This window comes from Salvelinus alpinus, chromosome 26, assembly GCF_045679555.1.
Source record: "Salvelinus alpinus chromosome 26, SLU_Salpinus.1, whole genome shotgun sequence".
NCBI lineage: Eukaryota > Metazoa > Chordata > Actinopteri > Salmoniformes > Salmonidae > Salvelinus > Salvelinus alpinus.
In genome coordinates this window covers 9,802,539-9,828,742 of record NC_092111.1, presented here as the reverse complement: position 1 = coordinate 9,828,742, position 26,204 = coordinate 9,802,539, and the positions used below count along the sequence as shown (strand labels likewise).

Here is a 26,204-nt window from a genome sequence, read left to right as displayed (position 1 = left end):
CAGTTCTCTGCTGCCAATGACTGGAATGAACTGCAAAAATCTCTGAAGCTGGAAACACTTATCTCCCTCACTAGCTTTAAGCACCAGCTGTCAGAGCAGCTCACAGATTACTGCACCTGTACATAGCCCATGTATAATTTAGCCTAAACAACTACCTCTTCCCCTACTGTATTTATTTATTTTGCTCCTTTGCACCCCATTATTTATATTTCTACTTTGCACATTCTTCCACTGCAAATCTACCATTCCAGTGTTTTACTTGCTATATTGTATTTACCTTGCCACCATGGCCTTTTTTTGCCTTTACCTCCCTTATCTCACCTCATTTGCTCACATTGTATATAGACTTATTTTTCTACTGTATTATTGACTGTATGTTTTGTTTATTCCATGTGTAACTCTGTGTTGTTGTATGTGTCAAATTGCTATGCTTTATCTTTGGCAGGTCGCAGTTGCAAATGAGAACTTGTTCTCAACTAGCCTACCTGGTTAAATAAAGGTTAAATAAAAAATTCAAAAATAAAAATGGCCTAAAATGGCAATAGGCTACCTGCATCTGGCTAACCAAACCATGGCCACATTTAATTACAATCATAAACCCAGATTTGAGTCAGTAGGCCTAGCCTATGCCTATTGAAACGACAAGTCAATCTCGCAAATATGCAATTTATAACGGATTGTGATTTTAACATCCTCCACATAATAACGACAAATTGCCAGAAAATAGCCTAACATTCATAAAAGTTGCGAATTATCTTTTCTCATGCGACAAATTCAAATTCCTTTATTAGTCACATTAGCTCGCAATAATTCGTATTTTTATGAAAAAACGTATTTTGCTTCTTAGGTCGTTAGAAGTTAAATCGAGATCCCTTAATAATTCGCTCGATAACTTTATGGGAAAATATTTTATTGGCTAAATTGGCAGCTCCTTTCTTGCTGCGAAACATTTTGGCTAGTTTTTAGGACTTGGTTGGCATGTTTTGAGTAGTCATTGGCCTACACATTTTAGCTAGACCTGGCAACCCTGCAGTAAACTAAGTGGGCAGACTATCAAATAGTCACTGATTATGATTTGATGCGGTTACATATTCGCCGCAAAACGGGATACATCAACATTACCGGCGGCAGTGGGTCTCCACAGCAACGCCGTGTGGTGTAGTGACGCCAACCAGGCGAATGGCAAGTAGGCGTAAGCTCCTTCCCAGGTCCGCGTGGGCGGCCCCGTGTGGTAGGGAGAGCGAAACACGACACCCCTAGAGAGGAAGGGGGGCTGGGGGTTGAGAATACGGAGTGAGTGGAAAAATAAAAGTCTGTAGAAAGAGAAAAAAACGTGGTTCCATACTCAGATTGAAAGTTTTTAATGCGATGTTTTGACTGCTGGAATGACGATGTGGAAGATTCGACCATGCAACATTTTAATGCGGCTAAACTGATTAGCTAAAGAATTATAACAGTGTTACAAGGCATTCCCTCACTATCAGCACGACGGACTCAAAGTTCAACGCCATTCAGTGCTGACGAGTGGGTTTATACAAAGCTAGAGCAACATTCGTCTCTACGGTTTGTGAAAAAGAAAATACAAAATAAAGTTAGGATCTCAAAAGTAACTAGGGAACAGTAGGGGGGCTGGGGGTTAGAGCGCATGAGAACAGAGGGGTTCAGGCTAAGCTTAGAAACGGAAAAGTTTTCAAGCCAGCGAGGAATTTTTCGATTTTAATTTGTCAAGAACAACGGAGGCTGGGTGTCCAATACCACGCTAACTAACAACCAAACGGGAAACTGACCAGAGTCACCATGAAAACCCCGGGGGACACGGGTAAGTTACGATAATGTTCGCGGACCAACTATTGTCCGAATGGAACTCTGTGTTCCTGTTGTTGTCCACTGGAAGTGCTTAATACTTTATGGCGCTCGACTGGCGGTTGTTATTGTTTCACGTAACAACACAATCACAACTGGATAATTTGGGAATGGCAAAATGATCAACTTGTAATTATGTACCCTTGTGTGATAGCAATGACCAATGGTTATCGTAAATAACTACTGATTTAAGAACTCTGCGTAATGAGACGTTGAAAACCCAGACAGGCTAGGGCGCTAGGCTAATTAGCTAGCTGATTGCCGCAATTTCCTACTCGAGTCCAAGCAGAGCTAGCTAACTCGTCGTGGAAAGTTTGTAAAATAACCACGCAAAACCATTTGCTCACATCACTGTCTATTGGTTAGCAAACATCTTACTGTATCGGTGTCTGATAGCTAAGTTTACTTGGCTATTATTCCAGCTAGTTAGCTAGCTAACCAACTTTCGAACTTCCACATTTGACTAGCTAGCTAACCAATTCCCCCAAAATGGACATTCCTGGCGAGTAACATTTAGTGTTAGCTAACGTAACCTTGCTTACGCTATCAAACGGGCACAGACCTGTTGATAAACAGTTTGTTTATTTGTTTAGTTATCCATTACTTAACTATTTACCAGGGTTGCTAGTTGGGCATGCCAGGACTCTCATTCGACATGTAACCACCGCTTTTCAACGTCATTTAATTATTTCCAGCACAAAATGAATGTCTACATAATGTGTGAACGGCACATTTCTACGTTTTGTAGAAACGCATATAATGTAAAAAAAAAAAAAAGGTTCTGGCCGATTACATCAAAAGTGAAACACAGATTCGCGATGACGTGGGAAAAATAATACCCACCATCTGACTAGAAACGTTGCAGGTTTTGAAAATCACCTTTTTTCTTAACTTTTAATCCTACCCTGTGATGTCAGAGAATTTTTTTTTTAGGATCTTTATCTTTTTAAACAACATCATATAAACGTGCAATTTTCACATATGTAGTAGACACTGATATGGTGCTGGATATAATGAATGAGGTTGAATTCATATATATATTTTTTAAATTATCTTTATTTATCTAGGCAAGTCAGTTAATAACAATATCTTATTTACAATGACGGCCTAGGAACAGCCTAACTGCCTTGTTCAGGGGCAGAATGACAGATATTTACATTGTCAGCTCGGGGATTCGAAATAGCAACCTTTCGGTTACTGGCCCAATGCTCTAACCACTAGGCTACCTGCCGCCCCAACTCGGGCACAACTTTTATAGGAGGGGAGGGGGGGGGGGGGGGGGGGCACTGTCTACTGGTGTCCTAGTAACTAGTTAGTAACGTTAGTACTTGCTGCCAGCACCTGCCCTCGCTGTAATGTTAACAGAACTATGGAAAAGCAGTGCTCGGAGAAGGACACTGTCTACCGGTGTCCTAGCTAGCTACTGGTGTCGCCCCTGCCTGTTTCGTCTCTTCTTCTTCTGTGGAGTTTATCGACGGTTGGCATTCAACGTTATGGTGCATTAACACCACCTACTGTACTGGTGTCTCCCGCCTGCTTTCTGGAGTCCTAGCTTAAAAATGGACCAATAGAAGTATAAAGAACGACCCGGAATTGCGTTCCGCAATCACACTGAGTAGGTCTAGTTGGCAAGATGGATTCCCTCTCTGGATGAATAAAAAGAAGTGCATTGCCAGTGAAATCATGTTCACATGCATTAAACCATTAGCGGATTATTCCATTCCCCTCCCCCCAGTCTAGGGTACACCCACACATGAAATAACTTTTTTAGAGTATGGGAATGTTTTCCATATGAGTTGGCTGGCTAGAAATATCTGCTCTGTAGATGTACCTTTTCCCCCACCTCATTTGAGCTACACCTCTCACTTGGGACATGGCTTACAATTTGTCTCACACTCACAGAAAACATTTATGCTTTATCACACACTATTTTCCCATAAATAGAACGCCTACATTTCTGAGTTGTCCTGTAACGTCTAATGAACCAGAAGATGGTGATATTTAAATTAGGCCTATTTGGAATTCTAGGAGATATTGCTTTATATTTGCCACAACACAAACACACATCCTGTCACATTGCAAATATTACACTATATTTTGAGGAGTATGGACACCGGTTGCGAGGTATCCTACATTCGGGATGTGGGAACTGGGAAGCTGAAGGGTCAATGTAAAATGGGGATTTTGTTTTCATACACCAAATGGTATTGTGGCCTTGGGCCTTCAGTCAGCACCCCACCCAGGATCCTCTAACATGCAGGAATCCAGGTATCTCTTACTCCTCTGAAAAGAGAGATTGTGGGAGGAGCAGTTGTACACCCCCAGGGCAGATTTACTGTTACTAAGTAGTTTCATGGCGTTCACTCATCTGCACTCATTGGTTCAATTTGTTCCTGAATGCTTCACATCTCGGGAATCCATCTTGTAGGCTAAGCCGCTGTCCTCCCACATCTTTGTGTAGCAACTCCGTTGTCTAATAACTGGATCATTATGCTGTATGGGAGTTACTTTATGCTACTCTTCATTAGTATTGTAATGTAGACTGATGCCAACATTCCAGGAAAATATCATTAGCATGAATTTGTTTCTCAATAGGCAATGGTATTCAGGCACATATTTATGTTGTAGATTATAGAATGTCACGTAGGCCTGCATGGCTCTCAAAGACTGAAGTCCAATGTATAGGCCTATAGTACATCTGTCTGTTCCATTCTGAACATTGCACGCTCCCGGCTGACTCTGGCCCAGGTGAAACAGCTCAAAGGTGCCTTGGCATCTGTCAACGGCACTGGGATTCCAGTTCTATGGGTCACACTCCACTCGCATCCTACCAGGATGTGAGCCGTCTGGGCTGCTAGCTCCTAATTTTCCACTTGTGTTACTCATTATATCAACAATCCGCCACATGTGCGACGTCACAGCTGTAGCCGGGCACTTTTTGTTGTCTTCCCCAGTGTACGAAGTGAAAGGACCCATACACGAGCAATTAGCCCACACAGGCCACTGCAAGTGACTGCTGGGGGTGCTCATGTTTGTCAGTGGGAATATTCAACATTGTTCCTGTCTGCATTTAAACAACATGACTGTCAGGAAAGCAAATTAGTAAGCATAGTGGGTTGAAATTGGCCTAGGCTATAAAAGAGAGGCTTTCTCAACAGCATATCCCCAACATGTTGACTAGGCCTAGCTGATCAAGTAATGGATCAATGTTATTGAAAACCCTTAATAAGCAGGTTATGATGGTGTCGTCAGATTGGCAACCTGCACCATCGCAAGTGAACTCCGTACTCTGACCCATGATGACGGGAAGAGATTTTTTTCCCTGGAAATGTGCTTTGGTTATTACCTCTACCGTGAGGAAAAGAAAACACACCAGGCCCAGGTAATACTGGTAAAACAAAGGCACGCGCCATAGTTCATTACCCACTGAATACAGTAGACTATTTGTACTACTACAGTAGGGTTGCTCCCCCACCCGGCTCCATGCTTGAAAGGCTCCTGCAGTGTAGATGAAACGACAGGGTAGCCCAAGTGGAACCAAAAAATAGTCGGGCCGCTGAGCAGATAACATGTCAGGGCCTCTATCTGTGAACACCTGACAGGATGCAGAGGTTTCCGCCTTCTTTACAAACTCCGAGAAGGAGCTTGATGTGACCAAACCAATTTTAGTCAACTTGGGTCCATTTTACTCTCGAAGATAAGCATATCTTTCTAGAATGACATGAATTCTTATGCTTACGTTTTGTGCTTTTCTCTCCCATTTGAAATCGGTTGAACAGACTGTTTTTTTTTGTTGCTTTCAAATCTAGCCATTTGGTCTTCAACTGACATTCTGAAGGTTTAAGTCTAGCCTAAATGAAACAGGCCTTATCAGTGAAAGATCAACTTTGTCCTGTACTATGACACAAGGTTTAAGGACAGATTATGTAGAAGGTTATTAAAATCTTCAAAATCATTACCAAACCCCTAATCTAAAATACAGAATTTAATATTTAGCATAGATATGCTAACTTTTCTCTTCTGAGCTGGAATGTTCCCATCAATGCCTTTGGGCTTCACTTAATCAGATGGTACGGTTGTGTTAGTCACTGTGTCAAAGGGACCAAAATGTCTGACAAATATCAGTTACAAAGTATAATATTTGGTGTTTAACAGATCTGTACATACAGTTTTTCTAGTAAAATGTTTTTAATGCGAAGGTACTGTTTGGACAAAATATTAACACATCACGCCATTCACCCATGGCCATCTGTGTCCCAGTGTTTAGCCAAGCTGTCAAAAGTGCAGGTTGCTCTGTCCTGTGGCTTGTGGACGGAGGGGAGCAGCCTGGGTGTTTTGTCTGCTCCAGCCCTGGGTTTGGTGGGAACCCTGAGGTTTTGTCTCGCCTGTGTCTGTCAGAACTCGCTCGGAATCCCTGCGGCTTTGGCTTTTCCACACGAGTGTGTGGTAGTGTGTTTTACTTCAAACTAATGTTTGTGTTAGTGGTGTACTCTGTGATATTCTGAAGTGCATCTCCTTGAACATGGGCGTGTGTGAAGGCTGAACTGGTGAGAATGCTGCGATGTGGACCCCTCCTTTCTCACGCTACTTCACACACACGTGACAACTTGCACCCGATTCTTCACCAGAGCAAGATCTGAGCAGGTGAGGTGTGAAGAAGGAGGAAGCTGAAGGGGAAGACGTTTACAGGCTGTGACAGAACAGAAGGGAATCTCAGCCTTGTTCCTGTTAGTGATCAAATGGTTCCATCTTATCAGGGGAGGTTTAAAACTCCTTCAGTATGTCTGTTTTCTCCCTCAGTCTTCTCTCCAGTTGGTAAGCTTTACAGCCGGAGACCACAGCTCAGAGTTAAGTAAGCGGCACATTTGTTATTTTCCCTGACTCGACTGAGAACCCCCCCAGAACATCACCAAGGCCCGTATTAAAAATAAAAATAAATGTATTTTTTAAGATCAGTTATGTAACTTCTATCAGACCGATTGTACTTACAAGAGCTAGACTCAGGGTAATAAAGATTTACTCTGTATTTATGTGTTCTATGCTGAACACACACACACACACACTCACCCAACAGTTTATTACGGGGGCCGGACCCCCCACATACCAGTTAAAATGCTGACGTCTGTGTTGCATTACATACACAGACCCACTACACAGACACACGCAGCACACTCTCAATTCTCACGCTAGTGCTGATGTTGGTTGCCATCTTTGTGGTGACGCCACATTGATTCCCTCTTATATTTTTACGCACCCAATTTAGTCTGAGGAGGATCCAGTGCTAATGCAATAAGACTTGGGTTTAACCGAATTAGGAAAATGTGAACACTGAGATGGTTAAAATGGCCACCTCAGGCCTAGTGTTTTTGCATACATCCTATCATCAATCACAAACGAGTAGATGTGTTGCATGCCCCACTAAAATAAACAATGGAGCTTTCCTGAAGTTTATGATTTGCGTACAGCCTACATTTAGGGCTGGCACCATGACCGTGTAACCGGCGGTTATGGATGAAGACCTTTGTGAGATTAAAATACTTATTTTTTGAGGGGAGGTGGAACGAACAGCTTACTGAAGGCAGGACGGCTGGACTTTGGTGCCATTGAGTTTGTTTCTGCTGAAACATGGACTCTACAACGTGACGACGTTTCACATTACAGTAAGCCTGTATGCAGGCTGCCTGAGACCAATCTGTGTAAACATCATTAATGATGCCCTGATATTGACAGCTGACTGTAGACGGGCCGGCCGGGCTTTGGTGCCATTGAGTTTGTTTCTGCTGAAACATGGACTTTACAACGTGATAACAATACAGTTACCCCTATATGCAGGCAGCCTGAGACCGATTTGTGTAAACATCATTAATGATGCCCTGATATTGATCACAGCAAATAAATGGCAGAAAAATGCTTCCATATAACCTAATCTGTTGGGTATTAGTATCAAGTCAATTTGAAGCTAGTTCATGACAGGTTCATGAGAGGTCTCAAAGTAGAGGACTTTGAGTGGAAGCACAGTGTACTGCCCCCATGACTCTACTATCACTAATGACTATGAAGACTTTTTGTCTCTGTGGAAAGATGGAACATTTAAAGATGCATTAGCCGTCAGTGAAGAGATTGGCAGCTTCAGTTCTGACTGATTTATCTCGTTCCCTTGGTTTGGTGGTTTATTCTGGGCTGTGGTGACAGCCGCCGGTTAGGGGAGGGAGCCCTGATGTCGACTGTGCGCTAATCTCACAGCTGGAGCCACCAAGTTGTCGTCAGCCGCTGTCTGTGGTTGTGGAGAGAAATGAAAGTAAAGACTGTCTGGAGACCTAACCTCAACACAGAACTTTGTAAACTGGGCAATCTATCCGTTTCTCTGATTCTTCCTCCCATTTCCAGCCCCCTTTCCACTGCGTTAACCCATCCTGACCACTTATTTTTTTATCGCTTGCATTTCCTTGATCTCCTGCTCTGTCTAGGCCTACATCTTGATCTTTCTCTCACCGACTTTCTGAATGTTAGCTCTTTGTCCTCTCTTCCATGTCACCTTTCTCACTCCCCCTCACTTTCTCCTGCTCTGTTTGCTGTTACTTTTCCAGAATCTCTCCCATCATGCTGCAAGTCTTGGTGTTTTTGCGAACTCACAAACCTGAGATTTCATACGTCTTTGAGTGAAGTTTGTAGCGTGTGCCGTCTGACGAATCGAAGAGACAGAATTGGCTTAGACGAAGCCAGACACTGCTGCTGTCTACAGAGGCCAAAGTCCTGTCTGCCTCCAACAGAGCACAGGCCAGACCTCTAATCTGTGCTGCCTGGATGCATAGCCGCGGGAATATGTTTGGGGTGGGGGTGCTGCTTTTTTTTGTTTCAGACTTTGGGAGGGAGGTGCAAGGGGAAAAAACTTTGCCCGCCCTACAGACGGCTATATAGGTCCGCTAATACAGGAATTAAAGGCCCAGTGCGCTACTTTTGGGAGTTCTTTATAAACAAAAACAAAATATAACTTTTTTATTCCGATTTTCTTTTTTCAGGGGGTGCAGCACCCTCAGCACCCCTACTTCCCACTGCTGTGCCTGGATCTCCCTGAGTTCAGAAGAAGACTTTAGTGCCCCCCCCCTTTGCATCTTCCTCCTTCGCAGAATGATCCAGAATAAGAATCTGAAGACAGCCAGGAGATAAACTGTGTGCCTCAAATTATAGGACAAATAACAGGGGAGCAGGGGATAAGATATAACAGACTGAGATGTGTGAAGAGTTAAGACAGTGGAACTTACTTGCATTTCTCCCCATGGAGTGCTTGTGATCCCTAGTCTGCCACCAAATATCCTGCACCAGAAGCCAGGCCCCTGTACCACCACCAGTGACTTGGGCCCAGACGACTGACTCTGTCTGTCACCCACAGGGGGCTGAATGGACCAGCTGTGCGAACGGACCAATCTGGGTCCACCCCACTGGGAGGCTGTCTGGACTGACCAGTCAGAACCCACTTTCAGACCACTGCCCTCTGGATAGACTCATTTCCAAGTCACAGCAAGGATGCTTGTCTATGAGGAAAAAGCCAATCAGAGCTGACTTCTTTCAACAGCATGCCCCACTTTCTGTAGGCAGAGTTACTCTCTGGAGTAGTGGGGATTTAGACAACACATGGTCGTCCTCTCACTTGGACATGACCTGATTTTGTCCAGGGGTCTTGCACATTACCCTGTTAGTACTATCCCAGAGCATGGAGGGGAAAGCCTGCGCTAAGCCCGGCTCACCCAGCCGACCCCTCCATGTTCCCTCTGATCACTTCCAGGTTTTCTTCAGGTCACTGCCTCTACTCTCTACTCAGTCACATGGTTCACAGCGGTCTTAACGGTGGATGGGATGATAAAGCTTAGATTAAGGATGTGCAAATACCTCTCAAGTGGATTTTTTTTGCTATTCTACCATCCTCTTAACACTAGAACCGCTGGCCCTTGAGGGACCACCCCCCCCCCCCCCCGTTCAAATTAATGAGCAGTCATTCTGATTTACAACATTCTAACAGTGTAATTAATACATTTCATATATGCTATCGCAAAAATAATAATTTGCCTGTGTTTCTAAAGTTCTTTGGTAATATTGGAATATACATATATTTTTCAAATAACACAATAGCATTTTCATTAGTATGTTACTATAGGCTATATATATTTAAACAATAAGGCACGGGTGGGTGTGGTATATGGCCAATATACCATGGCTAAGGGCTGTTCTTACGCACGACGCATCGCGGAGTGCCTTATTGCTATTATAAAATGGTTACCAACGTAATTAGAGCAGTAAAAATAAATATTTAGTCATACCTGTGGTATACCACGACTGTCAGCCAATCAGCATTTTTTTTTTTTTTTACTATTTTCTACATTGTTGAATAATAGTGAAGACATCAAAACTATTAAATAACACATATGGAATCATGTAGTAACCAAAAAAGTGTTAAACAAATCAAAATATATTTGAGATTCTTCAAAGTAGACACCCTTTGCCTTGATGACAGCTTTGCACAAATAAAGTGTAAAATACATTTTATTCGTGCGGTGCCATTGTTACAACTATGAGACAGAAAGCATATGTGTTGGAATGCGGTAAGAGCTTCTTGTTATAAAAAATATAATAACAGCCACCAAGAAATGTGCTATTTGACACGTGGTCAAATGATTACAACCTCATTTAGCCTAAACATCATTATAAGCGCCAAGTGTGCTTGATAAATACTGAAAATCAGCACAAAAGCAATAATGGCATCATAATGAATGTGTCGATTATGACAGCAGTCAAAAAAAGTCCATTATTGTCAGCTTGTCAGCCAAGTAAAGCATCTTCACGCAATAGCATCAGTTGGAGCATGCCACATAAACAACGAAAGCTGGTGGTGGTTTTTCATTTTGGTGGTGGTGGGGGCACCTGCTTGGCAGGGCTGGAATTTTGAGATTTTAGGGGCAAGGCTATTTGGCCTTCAAGAGGTGCCCAATCTGGCACCAAGGCCATCTGCCAGGGCACCAAGGCCTTTAACCAAAATAGCCAATTTAAATATATTTTAAAAACACTAGCTAATCTGTTTAAAAAAACATATGTAGATAAATCATTTGCCTGTCAAAAGTGTAGGTGATAAATGCATAATGGCTACAGCCTCACATGTCCACACCGATGCTGACATGAGGGAGGCGCCAGAAAATGTAGTCAGACTTTTCATATATATATAAAATGAAAAGTCTGACTACATTTTCTGGCGCCTCCCTCATGTCAGCATCATATATATATATATATATATATATATATATATATATGCTTAATGGCAGTTAACTTCTAAAGGAATGATTCTGATGACATAGGCCCAGGGGCGTGGCCCGAAATTATTTGGTGGGTAGGGTTTGTAGTAGTAGCAGCAGCAGCCCCCTGCAAAGGCCTACTGGCCACTCTTTGTTAGGAGAGAAAGGCCAGTGCCTGTTGCGAACAAAATCACACACCTATGAGCGGAGGAAGAAAACATTTTGAAACTATTTAACCATAAATGTAATTGTTTACAACCTGGGTGTTTTTTTGTCATTTCGTGAGGCATGTCTTACCTTGTTTCAAAGTAGATTAGCCAAATTCCAAACATAGGCATGTCAAGGGAATTCTTTTAGAAACACTTCCTCATGTGCCATTGAAGCCAGTAGGCTATTTCTCTCACGTTCTATTGGTTTTCAAATAACTTTATTTTGTTGTCCAGCAGCCATGGTCAATCCTAGTCATATTAGCAACACGTGCTCGTTGTTACATCCTTAGGTCTTCCCTCTTCCTAAATGTCTAAAGGATATTTTTGTCTCTGTCACATGAAACCGCTCGCATTTGCGGTGGGCTTTTTGAGAACCGTGTTTTCTCGCTAATTGCATTTTGGAACATTTGCGTGTGTAGCCTACTGCCGCGTGCACATTGCTGTGCTTATAATGTGAAGAAGTAATCGGTTATCAACATTTAAACTAAACTTTCTGATCTGTTACATCAGACTCATTGCTTTTAAAAGTTTGTTTGATGTACAGTGGTTGTATGAATTTGGCATCTATCGTCCCGCAATGGACCCATAGTCTGTTTGGAATCTTTATTTTTGTCACGTAACGACAAGCTGACCAATAGAATAGATTAGGCGAACTAAACTTTTGTACTATGGGGGATAGTAGATTGACGTAGGCTAGTGCTTTTGCTGTTCGTTACTCATCTTGTTGGCTGAGGAAAAGTAAATGTGGACAGTTCTTCTAACATCAATGTGCGCCTCGGGAATTCGATAAGAAGGACGCACGCTGTTGCATCCCAATGTGTCTGTCTTGTACTTCGGAGCTGCGATGCCTGAGAAGGACACAATGACGTGTCCTTCTCAGGGCATTGCCTTATAAGAATTGAGATACCTGAGAGCGCAATGTACGTGAGAGGTAGCTTCTGAGCACAAGGATTGGCAGCCAAGAGATGGGAATTATAATGATTATATTCAGGCCAAGGGCATAACGGCCAATTTGGCCACAAGACATGGCATTTTTTTTAGGGGGCATTACGGCCACACAAGGTTGCATCCACGGCGATGTCGGGCGACGCTGCAGGGAAATGTGAGGCCTGCTGCTCAGTGTGCACCGTTCTGGCTTCTTTTTTTTTTGCGCTTAGGCCTTAGGGGTGTAGGTTCAGGCTGAGGCTGATGCTCAGAATCAGAAGAATAATTATCAGAGATGTCATGATTCATTTCTTCCCCCCTCTCTGAGCATTTTCATTTCGATTTTGTAGCACCTCTAACTGAGCACCTGCATCCATTTGTCTTAGTCTTCTTGCCATTGTAAATGACGCAGGCTCTCACTGTGTACTCTGAGAATACTGATAAAACTGCTTAGATTCATTGGACTGATATAGGGTACATACCATTTTAGAGATTATAATTGGAATAGGTCAATACAATAGAATGGCCTGCCCTGTTCTTCATTCACAATGAGTGATTACATAATTACATGGTTCGCTTCTCCTCGCTCTTCAACTCACCTATTCTCCCCCTTTCTCACCCATCATACTTTACTTCATTTATTTAATCTGTTACGTGTGAAATTTAAGTTTTGGTTCCCTTTCGAGGCAATTATCAGGGTGATTATTGACTTGGCACGGCGTCTTCAACTTCCAGGGGAAGGGGCAACGGGAAAACCATTCAAAAAAGGACATGCCATCCTAAAACTGGTTGTAACTCCAGTTCTGTTTGTGATATTAGGATTCTAACAATATATATATATATATATATATATATATATATAACAGTGTGTTATATAGACTTATTTAGGAAAATTAAAGGATGGAAGGGGGCATGACTTTACAAATGTCAGAGTAATACATTTTTTTAAATTCATGAAGTCCAAATGACTGCTTTAGCGTTTCTAGTGTTAAGGGTCAAGCCCGGTCAAGCAATTCCTACTCAAGTCTTCAAATTGGTTGAGGTTTACCAAAGATTATAACAAATACTTTATAGTGAATTATGAGTGTTGTGTTAGTTGCTAATAATATACACACAAATCAAGTTTTTTATGGAGATCAACTCCATTTCCTAACCTCAGGTTTCCAAGACTAGTATTTAGGACGTCTGTCCCAGGGATCTATTGCTGAGCGTGGAGACTGATCAGGGCCTGCACAGGCGTGCTCATAAACACTGGCTCTGTGTCCGCTCTGCACGGGACAAGGCCTGCACTCATACTCGACAGTCCTCACATAGCAGGAAAATTGGAGCAAACACGCGCCCTGTCTAACCATCTAAGGCTGATTTTTAATCACAGCTTGCACTGCGCGGAACTCCCCAAGACGCGTCTGGTTTCTGTCTGGGCAGAGTTGGCCGGCGCACCTCGGGATCCATTACACCGTCGCAGTCCAGCCCCTACGACTGTCCAACCACCGTCATGTTCTAACTTGCTTTCATCTCGGTGGCGTTGACATTGGCAATTGTTGATGTAAAGATGAAGGTAACATATCGAGGGTCTACCGTGTGGTGGAGTCGCGTCTTTGTGAAGGTACTGCCATGACAACACCACACAGCCCTGTCTTTTTTTTGGGCTGCTACATTGCTCGGGGTCTGGTGCACCTGCATGGTGGCTGCTGGATGCATAAACATCCCAGTTTAGTGCATAGGGGGCCAATCACACACAGAACACACAACCAATGTATAGCTTATTCCCTTTGCGCCTTATATCTTTGGAAAGGCCACACAGCCTAATACACCGTTTAAATAAAAATGTTTATAATGTAGTTAACAGTCAGAGACAAATTTTCCGATCTCGCTTCTGGTCTCTTTCACAGGACTCTGTGCTGATTTGAGTTTTTCATGTTTCCTTCCCTTTACCGCTCTCTCTCTCGTATGTAAACAGTTGCTTTCTAGAATCGGGAGAGGGGTGAAAGTTCATGTGGTGCACCTGCAGCTCTGACTGGCCTCTTTGATCTACATCAGGGTGTTTTTCCTACCCGGGTCCGTAGCCCATTCTACACCTTGATCTGTTTTCTTCTGTCTTCCGGGGTTATTAAGTTGCCCCTCCTTGTCTCACTATTAATCCTTCCCCCTGTACTCTGACATTTTCTATTTTATTTAACTAGGCAAGTCAGTTTAAGAACAAATTCTATTTACAATGACGGCCTAGGAACAGTGGGTTAACTGCCTTGTTCAGGGGCAGAACGACAGATTTTTACCTTGTCAGCTCGGATTCGATCTAGCAACCTTTCATGAGTTGGTGTTGATGGCCATGTCTAGGATAGGGAGCTATTAGCCCTCAGGCTAGCATGAGTCAATGTTAGCATCTACCTTTTTAGCTACAAGAAGTTTTAGCGCTTACCTTGTTTTTTTTATTTGTGTGTGTTCACCCTCTCAATGCACCGTGGCATGTCCCCGTTGAAATTCAATGGAGGGTAGTCCAGTGGTGATGGACTACTCACTCGGAGAACAAGTCCGTGCCCCCTCCTACCTATCTCTGTGTCCAGGCAGCCGTCACTAGCAGACGGAGGCTGACCTTTTCCTCCAGCTAAATATAGAGCCAGCAAAGAATAGGAGGAAGGGAGGGAAAAGGGGGGGAATTGATGGAGGGAACATGGTGAAAAAGAGGCGATGGAGCCCCTGGTCTCAGACCAGCAGGCGTTCAGGACAATGCACGCGATGTCTATCTGTTATTTAAAGCTACTATTATAAACACATGACGTCATAGGGCCGCTAACATCGAGTAGCCGTATTGAAATCCTCGTATGAAAATGGTTCTCGTTTAGAGATCCTATATTTCTGTTGGAAGGGAAATTCAGGTGCCTCGAATAATGGTCACACACTCTTGTGGTAGCCCTAAAAATTCACTTTTTTTGTCCCCAGGGAAAAGGGTTCGGACAACTGTGTCTTCTAACTGACCTCATACACTTGATGTTCGTTGGATCATTATGGCCCCGCTACATGACTCTCCCAGGTATCAGCCCACCACACATGGGAAGTGATGTGTGTTATTATGGCGCGTAACCATGATCGTGTTTATCCGTGTGTAATTCCTATCGTAGTTACTGTCACCCGCAGGATCACCAGCAGTCCCACCAGGACCACTGGTAGTGAGCACAGCAGAGCAGAAGACGGGCTTGTAATGGCTGTTCTGCTGTGTGTGTGTGTGTGTGTGTGTGTGTGTGTGTGTGTGTGTGTGTGTGTGCGCGTGCGCACATCTGTCTAGAGAGGAGCAGCGTTGTGAGTGTCAGTGATTTGAGTTAAGAGATTTGTTGTATGTGACGGACACTACAGTGAATGTCTGTGTCGGCTAAGGGACAGCAGAGCAGAACCGCGACCTTTCATCAGTGAAACCACAGATGACAAGTTGTTCTCTTTTCCTGTGATGCCTCCTTCTCTCTGTCCTCCCTCGCTCATTTAGTCTTTTACCTTTTTGTCCCCCCCCCCCCCCCCCCAAAAAAAACACTTTCTGAACTTTAGATACCTTTATAATTGAATTACAGTTTTATGTTCGGTGTGTTTCTGGTGTTTTTATTTATAGAGCTAAAATGTCCTGTTGCTAAGCAATGGTGTCAGAGGGAGCGAGGGAAAGAAAGGGATGGCAGCGCGGAGGGGAAAGGCGCGCTCCGTGTGAAAGCTGAATGACAAACAAGAAGAGGCCATGAGTCAGCACTGACGCACGCTCAGTGGGCATTGCTGCTATTTGTATGTGTGAGCACTCTGCTCCCACGCATGCACCCTCTTTAGCTTTTCTGAACGTGTGTGTGTTTGTTTGTTCAATTTGCTCCCTCGCTCTCATTTGATCTGCTCCTGCCGGGCTTTACATGTGCTTTGACACCAGCTTCCCAGCATCTGCCCAAGTGGCACAGGCGCTAAAGTGGCGCCATTGATTTGGCCGCTCTTGTCGACGTTGTGGGAATTATACGCTTATGCTTTAGGAGCTGTGACGCGTCGGATAGCCATCAGAACCATTCACTGTTTTGTTCAATTCAGACGAGACAATTGAAGTAGTTGAATGGTTTAGCCTGTTATCCCTTTCCTATTTCTTTGTGTGAGTCACGTGTCATAGGCTTTTAACTGGGCCACTCGCTAAATCCAATCTTCCTTCCTTCATACACAGAGTTTTTTTTTAGTGACAATGGGCGTCGAAGTCCCTCTGGTGCAGCAGCATTTGACCTGGAATGAAGGTTTACAGTGACAATTGTGGACTTTGGCTCAACAGGTGGTTCAATGGGGCAATAGGGTACCAGTCGTCGGTATTGCTGTTTGTGCTCTTATCTCAGTGTTTACTCTAGTATTCTAGATATGATGTCCTTCTGTTTTCTATTATAACATAAATACCTCTGGTATGTACACCGTAGTGTGGTTTTATCTGTTGCGTTGTGCCCATGTGTTTCTCCGAGGGCGATTTCTCGGCCTGCTCCCTAGAGCACATCTGGTCCTAATGAGGTGTGTGTGTGTGGGGGGGGGGGGGGGGGTGTATGTCTCTGCCTGGCCTTGTGTTGAAGTGGTGTTGAGTCTTTAAGCACAACCTACATCTCTAAAACAAATACTTGCGCTCCCTGTTCTCACGTGTGTCTAATGTTCGTTACAGCTTTTATTTTGTCTTCATACTCGAGGCCGTCCTGATTAACGATAAACATGGAACTGATACGAAAGCACCAGGCCTGTACAGCTTTGATTTCAAACTCAAACAAATTTACCCGCCCCCAAAAAACCAACCTTTTTTTGTTTTTGAACACTGATCCCAGTACAGCTCTGTAAGACTCTTTTTATCCAAAGTGACTTGGTCAATAATCTACATGTGACCTGTCACCTGGAGATCAAACCCACGACTCACAAACCCTTTGTCGACTCTCCACTACCAGCCTATCCCCGTTGCCTCTGTTCTCCGCTCCATCATCCCCAGCATTTGAACACTACACCTCCATCTAACCCCCTTTCTCCTCCTCCCCCCTCCCCAGGGTTTGCCTTCCCTGACTGGGCCTACAAGCCCGAGTCGAGCCCCGGCTCGCGACAGATTCAGCTGTGGTGCTTCATCCTGGAGCTGCTGCGGAAGGAGGAGTACCACGAAGTCATCGCCTGGCAGGGCGACTACGGAGAGTTTGTCATCAAGGACCCCGAAGAGGTGGCCCGACTGTGGGGCGCCCGCAAGTGCAAACCGCAGATGAACTACGACAAGCTGAGCAGAGCGCTTAGGTAAGAAAAGGGGAGCAACTATCGCCTCGACTAAGGGATTCTGGGTATTGTAGGATGAAGAAATGAAGTGAACGGGTCTCTCTTGCAAAAGAGATTTAATCTAAGTGTAACAAACCTGTGTAAATACAGACCTGAAGTAGGGGAATCTGTAGTCATAGTGGGCTACAGTGTGTTTAACCTTTTGCTCCAGCCTAGCTCTAATGCACCGGACTCAACTAATAGCTGTTATTAGAAGACTGTTTTTAGCTGATTTAAGACAGGCCAGAACAATGAGAGCTCTGGAGTGCCCCCCCCCCCCTGTTTGTTTTTCAAAGAGAAAGGGAGGAGAACAGAGGAGAAAGTGGGAGCGCGGTTCATCACGACTTGTTGATCTCGGATGTACGTCAAGGTCCCTCGTTTTAACGTGACCGCTCATTTAGAGAACTTTGTCTTTAGAAACACACGCTGCAGAGCACACGTGGGAAGCTGAGAGCTTTTATTTAGTCCGCAGTCTGTTCTCACTTTCTTTCGCTCACTCAATCTCACACACACACACACACACACACACACACACACACACACACCACACGCATATCTCTGGCTGTCACACACTTAGCAGCCAGAGCTGGCCACACACTGGCTTGTCAGCGTCACCTTCATGTCGTAGGTTGGTGTGGGTCAGATAGTGCTCATCCTACCAATGACTCGTCACAGCTGCTTTCTCTGCCAGTCCTCCTCCATCCCATCTGCGCCTTGTCGGTTTGTTTCTATGGTGTACCAGTCTCCTCGACCGGTCTGACCTAACGTCTATGCTACTTTCTTCTGTCATAAAACTCTTCAATGAAAGAAGCTTTTAAATTCTGAAGTAATTGAAATCTGGCAATGTTCTTTCCTCATTAGGGTTTAGGGTTGGGGCTGCTTGGGCTACGAAGTGTGTGTGTGTGTGTGTGTGTGTGTGTGTGTGTGTGTGTGTGTGTGTGTGTGTGTGTGTGTGTGTGTGTGTGTGTGTGTGTGTGTGTGTGTGTGTGTGTGTGTGTGTGTGTGTGTGTGTGTGTTTAGAATGTCCTTTAAAGCTGTGTCATAGAGGCAGTAGTAACGTTAGCCCTTTGTGCTTTGTTTGAAGTGAGTTCAATTGTTCTTCAAAGCACCGTAGAGCAAGCTTGAGCCCTTGTGTGTCCCCGCATGTTTCTCCCAGCTCTCTCTCTCTCCGTGTGTGTGCGCTTGCGTGTGTCAACTCCAGTAAAGTCATTCACTGTATCACGTGTGTATCACGTGTGTGTGTATCACGTGTGTGTGTGTGTGTGTGTTCCTGGCCTTTCCCCCACGTGTTCGAGTGCTCTCTTTCTGCGCCTGTGAACATTACGTTCCAGTCCAAACCTGTCTCCACTTCACATCTATATCAAAGTAAGCACTAGGCAGCCTCCTACTATTACTGCCATTTAGCGTGTGTAGGTGGGAGCCCTCTAGTCATAGTGGTAGCCGCTGCAGTCGGGAAGAGGCCCTTCACCCATTGAGTCCTCACTGTGCCAGCGCGAGAGGTTCAGCAGTGAACGAGCTAGAGCCAGCTACCTTTGGTTCACCGGCCACAATGGCTGAGGACTTCCTTCCACTCCTAGTGCAACAGAAGTCCTTAGACTGAGTCCCTGCGTGTTCATTTGGCCATTGTTTGTAAAGGGTTGTCTCATTGAGGTGAAACATATCCTGCAAGAGAGACCTACTATTCTCCAGTGTGTGTGCTCATTACGTTTCGTATTGTCATGGTTACCGCACATAATGATACCCTTAGATCGGGGCTCTCCAACCCCGTTGCTGGAGAGCTACCGTCCTGTAGGTTTTCACTCCGACCCTAATCTAGCCCACCATTCCAGTTGTCTTGATAAGCTGAACCAGGTTAGTTACAACTGGGGTTGGAGGAGGGTAGCTCTCTAGGAACAGGGTTGGAAACCCTTGCCTTAGATAAATAGCAATACAATTACATAGTAATAGATACTGCATGTCTTTTTGGGCGGGGGGGGGGGTTCTGTGTATCACACTCAGTAGGACCACATGATGCAGCGTCTTTGTGTGCCATTGAATGTATTTAATCCTTATTTAACCGTGCAAATTGAACAAAGAGTGAGTAACCGTGTAAACCTTGACCCCACAGATATTACTACAACAAGAGAATCCTCCACAAGACCAAAGGGAAGAGGTTCACCTACAAGTTCAACTTCAACAAGCTGGTGCTGGTCAACTACCCCTTCATCGACATGGGCTCTGGTCAGTACTCTGTCTCTAGTCTGGTTGGAAATCCACCGGAGACCATCACTGGCACAGTTTTAAGAATACTATAGATGAGTACGTTGTAAGTGTCCATCATTTGGAAGTCGTAAAGCATTTCCATAAAGTCCTCATACGCATTTACTGACGTCTGATCGTTGGGAGATGTGATTTATGTATCTGTCCAATTATAAATGTATTAAAGACTAGCTACGCCAATACAGATCCCTAATGTGCCTGAGAGCCGAACACATACTAGCTCCATTTTGTTGTGGCAACGGCTACAATGACTGACAGGTAATGACGTGGACTAAATGCTTAAAATACTCATCCATCTCCATCAGGTTTATGTAGTGGAGCGATGTTTGCATATTGCATATTTGTTTATATGCTTCATACCAAGTGTTAACCCCCCCTTTTCTTTTCTTTTTTAAAGCCCTGGGGCAGTAATCACAGCCACGCAGTGTAAATAGGGCACACTTGAAGCCTGATACCTTGTGACATAACTGTTGCATGGAGTTTTTATTATACTCCATATGTGATGTGGTCTGGGTTTTGACATGTTTTGATATAGTGGTCACACACACCCATGCCTCTCCGACGTTAACTCACTCAGTGGTTTTAGGAAAATGGAGCTACCAGACTCGTATTTGTGATGGCAAAAAGAACGACTTTCCAATATTTAATTTTGGCACGAGCGAGGATGCCAAGAATTTGTGTGCCACAATTTTATATCGCAGGGCAGAAAGGTGGAATGTAACACGTGGCCAGTGTGAGCAGTGGGTTTTCTCTCTCTGTCCCGGTCTGTGATTCTGTGTACAGTAACTTTTACTCTCACTCACCTGCTTTTTCTGACTTGGTTTCACTTTGGCTCTGATTCTCCTTCTGTCACCTATTGCCTCACACTAACTGCTCGTTCTCTGTGTCTCGCCCTCTCTCTCTGTTTCATTCCTACCCTCTCTAACTCACTTGTCCTGTTCTCTCTCTCCAGGCAGGGGAGTCCCCCAGAGCGCCCCTCCCGTGCCGACCGGGGGCAGCCACTTCCGCTTCCCCCCCTCCACCCCGTCCGAGGTGCTCTCCCCCAGTGAGGACCTGCGCAGCCCGGGCGTGTTCAGCAGCGTGGCCCGCCGTATGGGCCGCGGCTCTGTCTCCGACTGCAGCGACGGGACCTCCACCAATTCTGAGCTGGAGGAAGGCGTGGGGGGTGAAGATCGTGGCGGCGTGGGCCCTGAACGGGCGTTCCGTGGCCTCCTCCACCCCCGCCTCTCCCATGACTCGCTGTTTCGTGCCTACGGGGGTCCCGGCGGGCTAGGCCGTCCCCCGCCCGGCCACAGGGTTCACGGTGACCCCATGTCTCCGTTCCCTGTGTCCCCCCTGCCGGGCCCTGGGGGCCTCCTGGGGTCCACCCTGTCCCCGGCCCTGTCCATGACCCCTGGCTCCCACCTGCCCTACACCCCGTCCCCCTCTCTCAGCCCCATGCTGGGCTCCCACTTCTCTTTCAACCCGGACGACATGAAGCGCTACCTGCAGGCCCACCACCAGAGCGTCTACAACTACCACCTCAGCCCCAGAGCCTTCTTCCACTACCCCAACATCGTGGTCCCCCAGCCCCACAGGCCCTCTGCCGCCCCTGACAAGCCCATAACAGCCCACCACCATGCCCCGCCCATGCCCCACTCCCATTCACTGCACCACCATCAAGGGGAGGAGCAGCACCCCTCGCCCTTCAAGTTCAAGCTGCAGCCGCCTCCGCTGGGGCGTAAACAGAGGGACTGCTCTGCCTCCTCTACCGGTGGGTCCTCCTCCAGCCTAGGCTCCTCCTACGCTGCTTTAGGGCTGCTCTCTAACTCCTCCTCCTCCTCAGTGGGCCCTCCCAAAATCAAGGTGAGCCAATCACTAACCAGAATCAAGGTTCGCCTGACTAAACCCCAGTTTAATGTAAAAAGAGATGTGCTCATCAATGACTCCTCTGTTGTCTATTGTTGTCTAGGTGGAGCCTATCTCCGACATCGAGTCCGATGAGGAGGTGGAGGTGACCGACATCAGCGAGGAGGACGAGCTGCTCGACTACGACGAGGGCGACGTCTTCACCCCCCCACATCCCACCAACGGAACCGCCCCTACTGCCATCACCAACCTGGGTGCCATCGCCGCGGACGACCTGGATGAGGAGGTATTCAAGACCCCCGCCGCCCCTCCCATTGGCCCTCTGACTCCCTCCCTGCTGGGCCTGAAGAGCGAGCCAGGCCAGGGCCCTCCCATCAGCCCCGGCAGCACCCTCTGTATCCCCCTCAAGCTGCGCTTCAAACGCCGCTGGAGCGAGGACCAGAAGATGGAGGCCGATGGCGAGCGCGAGGAGGCCGAGGATAAGAAAGTGCGGGCGGAGAAGGAGGTGGTGGAGGAGCCGACAAGGAGGGAGTCAGAGAATGGGGAGGGGCCAAGGAGAAGCCCGTCCATGAGTCTGGGTGCTCCTCCGGCCCAGCGCAGGGCCAGCTCCGAGCTGCAGAGAGCCACAGCCCAGCTGTCTCTGGAGAACCATGGAGCCTGTTGAGGCAGGGATACACACACACAGAGAGACGATCTCATGCCCGTACCTACATACACACTCACTCATATAACCAAGCTTACGCATATACACAAGTGCCTGTGCGGAAGGCTTTTTTTACTCTCATTTTGAACTGATTTAATACTGAACATTAACACACAGCTCAACATGCTGTGACTGAGACACTAAGGATGGCCATTAGATATCCCCTCTAAACAGAAGACCCTTCAGGGCCCAGATCCAGGATCCATCCCATAGACCTGTATGCTGCCTTAAGGTGCCTCCATCTCCCCTCAACATCTCCTCCCAGTAACGCCCTTAGCTCCTTAGCCTTTCATGTTGCATCAAAACAGATGGGAAAGAGTCCCTTCAGACACACTCTCCCAGACGAACCTTAATATTGCTGACACTGGGGGGGATGACATCATGACAATGCCTTCTATCTTCAACAGACTTGAAAAGAGATTACAGAAGTGCTTGTCTTGACGGGGACCTCGTACCAACTCTTGTCAACTGTTCCATCACCTTTTATGACTGGGAAGGGATCTCAGGAGTCAAAACAAAGAGACCTCCTTGTCCGCATCTGTCTAATGATGACCTCTTCGACAGGGACTGACTTAAGACTGAATTTGTGTCTGAGTGAGCCCTCCTTTTCACCAGACGCTCTTTGATAATCGTCTCTCCCCAGCCTTGAGCGTAGGGACAAAAAACATAATGGCGTGCAGATCTACAGAGGACGTGGATGGACTGACTGGAGACCCCCCCCCCTGTCTCTTATGGCCTTCCTGTCACTCAAGTGTTGATTGACACCTACCATGGCAACAATGCAGTACCCAACCAGCCCTTAATGGACAGCTTTTGGGGACCCTACAAGACTTTTGCACAATCTTATAAGGAGAGAGAATCGAGAAAATAGGTAGTTAGTCCGCGCTTGGAATGGTGTTGAAATATTATCTTCAAGGTCTCCTCCTTTCCCTTTGTTGAAGTTGCTCCTGTTTCTCCCATAGAGAGTCCCTCAAAATAAAAAAATAGCCGTATTTGGGGAGATGCGGTGGGGCATTTGCAGTGAACGGAGGGTTAGAAGTACCTCTGTATATACAATGTTCTTGAACTGAGACTGAAATTAATCGATTTTCCCCTCCCTCCCCAAGAAAGTATACCATGAATGTGAGTACCGAGGTGATATCAGGCAACTTCACAAAGCCTTTTTAGTGACATTTGAAGTTTGCCCGTTTTAACGAACAAACAGGACAAATTGAGATTGTGCCTTTTTTAAACTGACAGGTGACTTAAAAGGAATTACCCCTGCCAAATAATGTGCTCACACTCTCCCACACACAGACACACAATGTTGTTCCCTGACGCTCACACTCATGTAAACACATTTCTCACTGTTAACTCACATGGTACCTCCCCACACACACACACACACACACACACACACACTCTGTAGAAGCCTCAAGAGCATACCATACTGAAATGAGTTGGTGTGGGAACAGACCACATACACTGACTGCCACTTTGCCTTGTTTTTTATACCATTTAAGAAACAGATGCTGAATAACTAAAACCAATACTACACATATTTTATTTGAATATATTAAATACAAATGTTATATTTCAACAAAAAAAGTAGAATTTGATATGAATCAGGAATTGTAATGGTAACTATATGTTGGGCATATATGAGGGAGCCCTCTTCTCTCCTTGCCCTTCTTGACTGTGGAACTGCATTGAAAAGGGTCCTTGTACAAGAGGAATCGGAACACGTTTCTATTTGTAATGTAAAAACAAGTATTCTGTTTGGGGGTTGAAGGGTGGTGGGTGTAAAGGGACAGTAAATTAAGAAATAATGGAGAAATGTTAGATCTTGGACCCTGAACCTCAGCTTTACGACCAGGCTCGCCCCTTCTTGACACCCCAAATGCTCCTGGGAACACAGGGACTAGGAGCCTTTTGAGGTCTACTGAACCTGCCTTTTGTCTTGGACCATGAACTATACTAGGAGAATGCATCAGTAACAGTCCACCACCTGTGTGTACGTGTGTGAGGTAGACCTGGTCTGCTGAGAGGGGTGTAAATGCGTAAATGCGGCTAACCTAGAGTAAAAGGAAGGTGACATCACTAGCGACATGATTTCCCATCCCCGTACTAGTCTCTCTGGCTTTGTAGACGCTTAACCAGAGAAACCACCATCGCCCACGCGGGATATGACATCACAAAACCTCTGAGAGGGACTTCCCGTAATCTGAGAAGAAGCTTTGCAGGTGCCATCTACTGCAGCTAGGCCCCTCCAGCTGCGTAACACAACAAGATCCAGGCCAAAATAAGACTTGCCCAGAGTTTGTTCATAGCGCTAGTGTGGCGTGAGTGGGTGTTTAAGCAGCTGTTGGTGTTGCCTTAAGGCGTCCGCATGCTTCCCCGCAGAAACCGCTCAGAAGAGTTTGTGAATATATTATGACAACATTTTGTTACGTTTTGGACTTCGGTAAGGTTTTTTCGGCTGTTCGGGCACATTACATTTTTTCTCGGAGCAAACCGACGTCGGTAGCTGAAGTCTATGCCCCTTCGTCGGTGATTGGTCAACAGTAGGGATTCTTCAATAAAGTCTTAGTTGTCATTCAAGAAGAGACGACTAATTTTCACGCAAATTGTTTTGTTTAGAAATACTGCACCCACTTAGGTTTAAAATTGCGCGACTAAGATCTTCTCTGGAAAAACGTCAATTAATTACATATTTCTTGAGTTATTCTGACTATTTTGAGGAAGTGTATACTGGCTACGGCATCTCAAAATGGACAAACCGTACAATTTCCGCTTTTTTTTAAGAGAGTATGCGAACACAGTCATTCGGTTCGGCACTAGTCAAACAGAAGCATGCTAATGCTTTTAGCCACCCAGCTAGTCTTTTGTCCCGCCTTGCATTGTAACTGACAGCTGCCTTAATTGTCGCTTAGAAAGAAAAATTAAATCACCATTCATTTTTTTCCTACTATGTTGATACTTTTCCCTCAATATCGTCATTGCTGTTTATTTTTCAAAATGTATTATTACTGTCATTATTATTATTATTAACATGATTTACTATTTGATTATTTTGTACTCCTCTGGGCCTACCTCTTTTCCATGGCTATTTGAATCTCTCATGAGTTTAGTGTTTTATTTTTCAGTATGTATTTTCCAGACAATGACAACTCTTACATCTTACTATTATCTGAACTAAAATAGTAGTTATAACTTCAACTAAGCTGGTTGTATTTGTACTTGTGGACACATGGAAAAGAGGGGCTCACATAATCCTATCACATTACCTTCGTTTTGAAATATATTTTTTGGTCTTGTGTATATATATTATTTTTCACTTTTGGGAGGACTCTGTGAGGAAAAAGATATTGTATTATTTGAAAGGTGACCATCTCTCTCCCTCTATCCTCCCTCTCTCTCTTCTTTCACTCTTCTCAGCGGTTATTTAACACTTAAACTGAGAGATGAGACTCCATGCCTTGAGGAAGCGTACCTTCTGTTTCTCTTGTATTTTTCATCCCTTATTTGTAATTAAATTGTAATCAGGGTTCATTAAAACAGGTAAAAATTGACAAGTGTCTGTGTTTTTTAATAGAGGACTTACACATGAGTTTATTACATTAGTTAGTCACTTCAGGGCAATGCCTTTCTACCTCATCCTGCTTAGCTGTACTGTTTGAGCAAGTTTCACGTCGCCTTGACACGTTTTCTGCCGTGAACTGCTGTGAATGTGTTAGTCATAGATATAGACTGAACAAAAATATAAACGCAACATGTAAAGTGTTGGTACCATTTTTCAGGAGCTGAAATAAAAAGATCCCAGAAATTGTCCATATGCACAAAAACTTTATTTCTCTCAAATGT

General features: G+C 45.1%; 1 protein-coding gene across 1 annotated transcript; it reads left to right on the top strand.

Annotated features, from left to right (window-relative positions):
- Positions 1 to 1,211: 1,211 nt before the first annotated feature.
- LOC139554619 (ETS domain-containing transcription factor ERF-like) lies at positions 1,212 to 25,915 on the top strand. The gene is made up of 5 exons (XM_071367573.1): positions 1,212 to 1,819; positions 17,299 to 17,533; positions 19,659 to 19,771; positions 20,763 to 21,655; positions 21,762 to 25,915. Exons 1-5 carry the CDS (start codon positions 1,798 to 1,800, stop codon positions 22,320 to 22,322), a joined length of 1,824 nt encoding a protein of 607 aa, XP_071223674.1. The 5' UTR covers positions 1,212 to 1,797; the 3' UTR covers positions 22,323 to 25,915.
- Positions 25,916 to 26,204: the final 289 nt, after the last annotated feature.